The 9,863-nt window shown below is 28.6% G+C and overlaps 1 protein-coding gene across 1 annotated transcript; it reads right to left on the bottom strand.

Annotated features, from left to right (window-relative positions):
• Nucleotides 1-988: 988 nt before the first annotated feature.
• Nucleotides 989-4,474, bottom strand: LOTGIDRAFT_154766 (hypothetical protein; the record flags this gene model as incomplete). The annotated part of the gene is made up of 4 exons (XM_009063962.1): nt 989-1,041; nt 1,467-1,600; nt 3,004-3,069; nt 4,173-4,474. 4 exons carry the CDS (start codon nt 4,472-4,474, stop codon nt 989-991), a joined length of 555 nt encoding a protein of 184 aa, XP_009062210.1.
• Nucleotides 4,475-9,863: the final 5,389 nt, after the last annotated feature.

The following is a 9,863-nucleotide window of genomic DNA, read 5'->3' as shown; positions in this document are numbered from 1 at the left end:
TGTTCCATAAANCTGTGCCTATATATCGTACTCACAATTGCTAAATGCCATTCAAAGACTTTAAACTAAGAGTAGTTGTCAATCCTGCCCTGATAACAGAGCATTGTTTGCTAAAATTCATTTGCTCAATTTTTGTTTAGTTTCAAAAGCTAAAATAACTAAGTATTAGATATTCAACTTCAGTCAGCTCTCCTAAAATAAGATTGTCATTCTACAGGCCTGTATTTGTATCTTTTTTTTTTATTTTATCCACGATTGCCCATCTTTCTTTCTCAAATCTTTCTCAAATTCAAAAAATATCACTAATTTGATTAGATTCCTGATATCTGATATCAAGTAGAAATTTCAATCTCTTTACATGAACATAAATCTAATCCAGAAACAACAGTCTAATATCAGCTTCCAACCCTACTCTTTTCTCCTCAAATCTAAGAAATTGCCTTCCAGATTAATTTCAATAAATCCAATTTTCTTACTGTAAATCTGAACCAGTTTCATTTTGAATCACAAATCACCTTTTTTATCACTTGGGAACAATTCTGTTTTAATCTTTTGAAGTGTCTTTAGAAATCAAAGTTATTTTACCATGGGAGATGGTGATAAAATAACAAAGAACTTGGGATTAACACGCCATTCTGATGCAGCAGACAAAAGCTTTAAATTGAAATGGCTTGAAATGAGCATCTTGATGAAAACAATCAAAATAAAAGCAGAAATAAACTCCAGACAAAATTGTGTTTTTCTCTTTGGGGAATATATCAGAATACATTGTTCTGATACCAAATGAAAAAAGCAATCTGAAAATTGCATAAAATAGCATGAAATAAATAATGTATGTCTCGAGGAACGTACCTAATAAGATTACATCAAAATCCATTGAATTCACAGGAAATAAAAAGATTTATTTGCATAGGCAATCTATCTTATTTAGATGCAATACCTTATTATTTAGAAGCAATGAATTTGAATGAGATTGAGAAAGAGGAAATTAAGATTTCATTTGAAAAACGTAAAATCTTTGTAGATTTGGCTCCAAGAAGACTGAATTTCAAATTCAAATTTGAAAAAAAGATCAAGATTAGATACACCCAGTTACAATCTTTAGATGAATATTTATCAATCAATTTCAGAAGAGCAAAGACATTGATAGATGGATCAAGAAGACAGTCCTGAAACTTGACAAAACAAAATAACTACTACCTACTACCAGATGTTTACTTGTCAGTGCATCTTTTGTTACGAGGTAAATGATAAAAAATGTCCTAAATATTGGCTGAAATTTTTGTTGTTGTAAAAATAGTTCAAATAGAAAATAGGTGTTCATATTTATATTTAGGGCATCGCAAATTCATTTTCAGACTTTTTTCACCATTAAACAGCTGATATTCCAATTCATCTAAAAATTGCTCAAATTCAATTTACCAACGATTGTGTGAAGCGAGTGTTTGAAATAAAATCTAACTTACTTTGAACATACATTAACTCTTTAATGACGACCCAGCCATATCCATACACAGTATCACCAGCATAGTACGTAGCTGTTGGATTATTATATATAATCTGAAACTTATCTAATCTATCCATTATACTACGAGCAAACCTGAAAATATAAATATACAAATATTTAAATTTAGAATAAAAATTTCCATCAAGATCACAATAAGACAAATCCATCAGATTATGATTCTTGAGTATCAAAAGTTTGTCTATTGGTACACAAGATTGGGACCATCATGGTTCATTAAAATTATCTAAGCAAATTGATTTTACAGATGTACAAAAAAAAGAAACAAAATTGCATATGGTAAAAATATCTTACAAACTAATTGCAGAATGCAACTAGTCAAATCAAGAGCTCCTCTTTACATCCATCCAGCTCACAGTATGAAAAGTTAATAAATATGTTAGGGTTTCAAATATTGCTTCAATTATTGGTGTTATTCTGTCTTCATCATTGTTAATTAACACTTTGGTTGCAAAGTGGGGCAACACTTAATTACAATCATTGTAAAACTGCAACATCTTACAGTTTTGTTCTCTGGAATACGTAGCTTTCGTCAGAAAATAGATGAAATACTTCGGTAACGATTTTGCAATCACCAAATTGTGTTATGTACAACTAGCAAATACATGTCTGCTGTTATAAACATTGTTCATTGACAGCTTGGTCAGAAAGTATGTCAAGCAAATTTTGCAAAAGATCTCAAACAGAGTGTTAATGAAATTGGCACGAAGAAAGTGATACAAATATGAATATGATATATAATAACCACATATTTTCTTTGTTAAAACAGTCATATTGTGTTTCTGCAAGAAGGTAAAGATTAATTGTTGGCTTAGAAAATATGAAATGCATGAAAGCTCATGCAAGTAAATATCCTCAGAATTAGTGCTTAAAATTAAAAATTTGAAAAATCTGATCCAAAACGAAATTTTGGTTAGAATTTCTACATCTGTAAAACCTTGTCTGAATACTCCACATGGTTAAAATGTTTTGGTTTTTTTGGAATATTGATCAAGTTCATTCATTATTCATTTAAAGAGAAATAACTTTGTTACAAGTACTATGATGCACACAGCCTGCCATTACCTATCTTCATTTCTTTATATAAAAGAAGAATTCTGGACACAAATGGATTTGAAGGATTAAATTTCGATGGTGAGTTGTGATCACTGATTAGCTTAGCTTAGTTTTTATTTCTGAGACTAAGCTACGATTGGTCAAATGGATGGTGAACCTGTGCCTTTAATGCAGCACTGAACACTAGGTTGTAAAATTCAATCTCATTTCAAGGTGTACATCAAGTTCACTAGATGATGAGAGAATAATTTTACAGTACTATGTCTCTGGAGAACTAGGATACAGATTTATAACTTAATTACTCCAGTTAATTAAGAAGCAAGATTAATGAGGCCTTACACTAGTGCTAGATCAATTTGATTACAGTGGTTAATATTTTAGATATACCTGTTTATCCTACTCATATTTACTGCCTTATGTACCTTGATATACACTTCATATACCCATATTGTTTTAAAAGTTTCAGTTCATAATCGCCTTTATACATCCTTGAAAGATGAAATGGAAACGATTTATACGCACTACATTTATATTGCCAAGGAAAAAGAGATAAACCATGCAGTCTGCATTGAAACAATTACATAGCTTTAACATTGGCAAAAACCTAGTGTTTTATCACTTTCCTTCTGTCATTGATCTTTGATATGAGGAGAATGTTGCACACAGGACAGGACCTTAGCTCATGTTTCAACCAACCAGCTACACACTTTCTTTATTCAGATTTGTATTCATTTGGCATATTTCAATAATGTTCAGTAGTTCATACTTTGACTATGCTTTTCACTTTTTAATCCATCCTTCAAGAAATATACAGGGTAAATGTTTCTGTTTTTCATTTCAGAGGGTTTTGACACAGATCTGCAAAATGTGTCAAGGCATTGATTTTTTAAATTAAAAAATTGTCTCAAAAGGAATATTATCCTTACAATTTTAAGAAAAAATTTAGAGTCAGAAATAACTGTATAAATTTCCTAGTCATGTCTGAGAACCAGAAAATAAGGACCAATTAAATCAATCAGTTGAAAATTTTCAAAATAATCATCTTTCTAGCAGTATAAGAAGATCAATATCAAAATTTCATAGACACATTTTCTAGTTAAATACAATACTGGATTGGAAACATCTTTTTTTTCTCTCAGATTTCCAATTATTGATATTGATTGAGAAGGCAATATCTGTATTGTGACAGTTCTCAAGTTAGCTAATAATCAAACTTGTTATACTACTTCTCCTTGTTATCTGAAGAAAAATGTTATTTTCCTTGGGGTATTACTCAGATTTTAACTTTTAAGGTGGATCATTTGAAAAATTATTTTTGTTTGAAATTTATATATTTTCTGTCCATATCTTATGATGTGGCTTCTGTTTAGAAATTGTTTATAGACCATAACATTTATGTACGTTGTACAGAACTAATAAAACATAATTAAGAATATTTGAAAATAAATGCTGTTTCAAGCTTTTCTATTATGAAATTATGTGATATTGGAACATCATTCTGACAAAAATTACTGATTTTTTGGAAGGAAATGTTCTCCAAAGAGAAAATGAATTAAAAATGCTGAGATTATTGAAAATAAAAAACACTTACAAGATAGGAACATCATCATCATAATCAAAGACATTGTTGCGTTCGAATCCAGATCTCTGACAGTGTTTAGGAGTAAATCCAGTCTGCTCTTCCTGACAATATTGACACTCACAGTTTTCTATTTTCTCTTTTTTACATTTATTACAAGTATGATTATCACATTCACAAACTACTACAACAATTTCTTTATCGTCATTTACAACATTAGTCTCCTTTAATGACGGAGCATTCGATTCTTTACACGTCAACGAATCATCCTTACACATCTGGGTAATATCTTCACCTTCCACGTAAATTTTCATAGTGACAGCTTTTAGTCTCTCAATAGCACATTACTAATACTAAATTACGATAAGTGAAGGGTCCAAAGAGCTATAATTGACATAATGGAATGAAATAGTTCCTGGTCCAAAGTTTTATTTGTTTCTTTCTTAGCCCACAAATTGACAGTCTCTTGAACTGGAAGCATTGATGTTTAATTGTATCAGTACTAGAAAAGTCTCCAAAAGCAATAGAATGAGGTAGCGGGTTTTACATTACTCATCCAGTACATAGAAAGTTTTGGTCTTCAACTCAATGTTAACACACTGAAATAAGGTAAGACATGGTGTCCACTAGACTCATGTAATAGTATAATAACCTGATCAATAGTTTATCTGGAGGTTGGAAATCAGTTACTACAATGACAAAATATACAATCTCAAACTCAAATGATGCGCACAAATAAAAAAAAGTCCATAAAACAAAACAGCAAAATAACCACTTTTTCCAGATTTTTCAGCACTGACCAATTCCAGGGGCGCTCTTTTTTTTGTCAGTGGATCAGAAAAAATGAAGAAAGAATAAATTGCTCCAAATTTTTCAAAACAGAAATAGCAACATCACCAATCCTTATCCCTTTTAAAAAAATTGGGACAATAGATCTACATATGTTTATGTGTCTGAATGAAAGGCAGATCTTGAAAAAATAAATTTTATTGATTTCTTATTTTAGCTACTAATTGTATCAAAAGAAAAACATCAAAAATACTTTAAAATCCCATATATCACTTACATAAAACCTTTGATATCAATTTATAGGAATGATAAAATAACAGATGAAATCTGATGAAGCCAAGATCGTTGTCTTGGTCAATAAATTAAAATATGTGTTCATCTAAAAAATATCAGTTATCTTTTATAATAAAAAAAAAACACAACTTGATATTCAAGGCTTTAATATCTAAAATGGAAAAATTCAGTTTTGTACACCTTGGCATTATTCAAAATTTCAATGTCAAAATTCTAACTGTTCAAATTTATCAAAACCATTAGCACTAATGAAAAGTTACTTCAACAGTTATTTATATAGATTCCATTTCCAAAGTGTCATTACTTTTTCAAAAATCAAAGTTAATGTAAGTTTAGTTTTTTAAAACACATCATTTATTAATCACAAGCATATATTTTCATAAGATTGACAATGAACACATTTTGCACCTGTTCAAAACTAAACCTTTAATTAGCAGGTATATCCAAATCAATATATATATTGTTTTCAAAATATTTTGTGTCCACTTTACAGAATAAAAAAATATATTAAAATGGAATTGGATATTTTTTCATTTCATCAATTCAGAGTCCAAACCATATATTTATTCCACCTACATAGAAAGAGATGTAGAATAATATATACCTTATAATGCATGTGCAAACAGCACCTTGCCCTGAATAAACATTTTTTTTAACAGGATTTCTACCATAAAGCATTAAAACAATCCACAAAATCATAAAACTGAACGAAAAACTGCACTAAAACAAATATACCATTGACCTTGCAATCTGTTTTTGGATTTTTTTTAAATCAACATTCCACATAAAGCCTTTTAAATCAACTTTAACTGTAAAACAATTGAATAATGAATAATTTCAGGATAATTCACCTCCTGTTCAATCCATTTTTAGAATTTTTTTAAGAACTTTAAACTATTAAGTACACATATGAAGTAAATGTTAAAGCCAACTGAATACTGTTGTTTAATTGCCACATGCAGATTTTTGTAACATCACAAAGAATTTGACTCAATTGTCATTTTAATAGTTCATGTTTTGATGAAGGAAATGTCACTAAATGCACAACAATTAATGATATGTTACAAATATGAAAGACAAATTAGGACAATTATAACCAATCAAAGGATTGGATAGAGTTTGCAGTTTACTAGGTTGTCCGCTTTCATGAAATTTTTTTTTTATAATAAGAATGGCATCAGCTTATATATAAGCATTTGCTAGTTAGAAACAAATCATTGTGAAACTCAGATTAATCTTTTAACCATGGTATCCGTAGAGATTTACACATATCATATCATATATTTAACACTTTACCATTTTTACTCACATCATTTATGATATTCAATGAGTAATTGTGAATTTTAATAATAATGAGAACCTTCAGTGTCAACTTTCCAGGTTAACAATATTATAATATTTTCCTGTCTAATTACATTGCTTTCATATTTCAGTATCTTCTTTTCTGATTTAAATGCTTATTAAATCATCAAAATCAATAACTTATCTTATATATTTCAACTAAATCACTCAAGTCAAGCAAAGCTGTTTTTTCTTCATTTTGTTGCATAAAAAAAAAACAGATTCATTTGTAAAAAACTGATTGTTTTATTGTGTATTACTGACATAAACTAAGTTCACTGAGTGTCTTCTCAACGGTTTATAACTTTGTTCAATTTTTCTACATCTAGTGAAATTATATTTTTATAAAAAAAATTTTGAAGGTAAAAGAAATAATTATCTCACTATTCAACAAAAAAAAAATGAATTGAATGCAAGAAATTTATAACCCAAGAAAATACAATAATATATCATATTGCAATTGCACATGTTAGAAATATTTATATAAAAAATATTAAAAAATATCATTTACAGCTGACACATGTTAAGCTATAAAATATAAACATCAGGACAGATTATAAGAAAAAATGGACCACAATTTCCAATATTTGGAGTCAGAACTAAGAAGGAAAGTTACGCCATAAGTCATCAGAAGCTAGAAGAATCTCTCTCGAACCATCATTGTCAAAATTTCTTTCAAGAAAACTGTTGCCAGAATTTAATTCTTGATCAATGGGGACTAATTGTATTGGTTTAAATCAATTCCAAAAGTATTACTATATTTCTTTATGTTTTTGGGAATTCCCTTCCAATTATAGCACCAGTGATTTCTGTCATTTCTTAGTCGCAAATGATGCAAATTATAGATAAAAGTATCCTAAAAAGAGAACCTAAATAACTTGTTTTGATCCCTTTGATTACTTTATATTATCATTACCTCGTGTCATGCAGCAATGCAATTTGAAAAACAGAGTACAAAAACCAACAAAAGCACAAAGAATTTAAGTAATTAGAATTTCAACTAATGAAAATACTTCACCACTAAACTGGTTGATTATTTTTTCAATCTATTTAGAATTCTGACTGTTATTTGGTAATAATTATAATTAGTTAAAACATCATTTAATTCATTAGCAAGTCATCAACACAGTCAGCTTTAACTTATCTCACCATGATGTCCTATGTTATATTCAGACTTTATATCTTTAAGAATTTTAAATAATATACAGAAGTCTTTCAATCCAAGGTCTTTCACTCTGGGTGATATTCATAACAGTTTTCTTTTGAAAATCACAAATATTAGCTTAATGGTGATAGATTGTAACAAGAATAATGATCCTCATTAATCTGGTGATATTCACAAAATACTTTCAATTTTTCTTTTTCTTTGCATGTTTTAATGTATCATTTTGTCCTAATAAAACACAATAATTTTACCTTTCCATAAGCTTACTCTTAAACTAAAGATATCAAAATTGGAATATCTCAGTATATATACAGAAATGCATAATTTAAAAATACCATATATACTATAAAGCCTGGATACCATGATTTAATTGCTGTTCAGTGTTCAAATTAAATTAAATGTATTAAATCCAGTCAAAATAAGTATAAATGCATAATTTTATACTGCACATTGACAATAGAACTTCTTCTTATATATCCATGTACAAATTATGATTCAGATTTTAAAAGATGTAAAAATAAGTATTATTCATCCATGTCAATTTAACTGTACCTTTTACTATTCTTGCATATTGTTTACACATATTAGTCACTATAATGTCTGAAATAAGGCTTTGTTAATCTCAGTTCAACTAAGTCCAGTTTATATTTAAATTTAGACCAATTTCTCATCATCTCTAATATAGATGTTAAAAGATTAGTCATTATTAAATTGGGTTTATCTATGTATAAGATTTATTTTAATCTGGTTTTTGTTCATTTTATCACCTAATTAACTGCATTTCAACTTATAAGAATCTTATTAAATCTTTTCAGAAGAAGATGATATTTTGAAAACTGAAGAGAAAAAAGGTTTATTAGAACTAAATCCATTTAAAAACATTTATCATTATTTTGTTTTTTTTAAACATTTGAAGATTCTGTTTGTAACTTATAGAGTAAAAATATTCTGCAACCTTTGCATTATTTCAATGATATCCAACTTGCCACAATTTAAATGAACACTAAATCTCAATAACAAATCATTAGCCATTCTCGTTACTGAACGAAAAAAACTTAAACTAAAAAAAATCTACAATCAAATGATCAAGCTGAACACCTCACTAAAAACTGGAGAAGAATTGCAATTTATTTCCACAATTACAATTTTTCAGTTTCTCCAAAAAAAAGTCCCAAAACCTTAAAAAATTCCACATTTTAAAAAGACAAATCTTAATTACACTGTTACACTTTTATGAAGACTGATGATACATGATAGGACTTGGAACCACCTTCAACTACTCCAACTACTGTTTTTTCTTTTTTAAATAATTTAATTAATAATAATCAAAATTTACTATCCACACACATTTTTGTAACTTTTTCTCCTAAACTCAAAAAGTTTACACAGAATCACACGCTAGAATCGAACTTCTACATCACTAACTAACTAACTAAATGCCTGGAGGTTGAAACAAGGCACACCTTGACAATAATCAATGACTAGAACGATAGTCCATATTGTATATACCAGAGAGTATATCCATAGAGATATCATAGAACTTATTATCCACTGTAAATTGTGGAAGCTAATTTCTCGGCTTGCTTCACTATTAAAATCAATGTTATTCTGGGAGGTTATCAACATTTTGTGTCTTATTTATACACAACCTAACATAATCTTCAACTTACACACATCACTTATTTTGATTAAAGAAAGACAGTCCCACATTAAGGAACATCCAATGAAAAGACATGCTACTTCTTGTGGGTTTGTTAAAGTCGAGGTACTTTAATTTTCAAGCTCACAAGAGACGATTCAATTAAGTGACTGACTTGAATTTCTTATATGCATAATATTTGGTTTTTCTTTTTTGAAAAATGTGTTACCTTAAAGTTTGAAGATATTTAATAAAGTTTTAGAGTATGGAATTACATTCTTAAATGAATCTTTCTTGAAAATACTTAGAACTTACACTCAGATTTAAGTAGAGATCAATTTGAATGTACAAACAAAAATACTTTTTACACAAAATCTGCAGAGAAAAAATCTTAAACTGAGAATGATTATGCCTAAATAAACAAATATCTGCAACAGACAACTCTCAAAAGCACTGACCATATCAGCCACAGGTG

Source organism: Lottia gigantea, assembly GCF_000327385.1.
Source record: "Lottia gigantea unplaced genomic scaffold LOTGIsca_6, whole genome shotgun sequence".
Lineage (NCBI taxonomy): Eukaryota > Metazoa > Mollusca > Gastropoda > Lottiidae > Lottia > Lottia gigantea.
The sequence above is the reverse complement of the archived record's forward strand: the minus strand, read 5'-3'. Positions and strand labels throughout refer to the sequence as shown.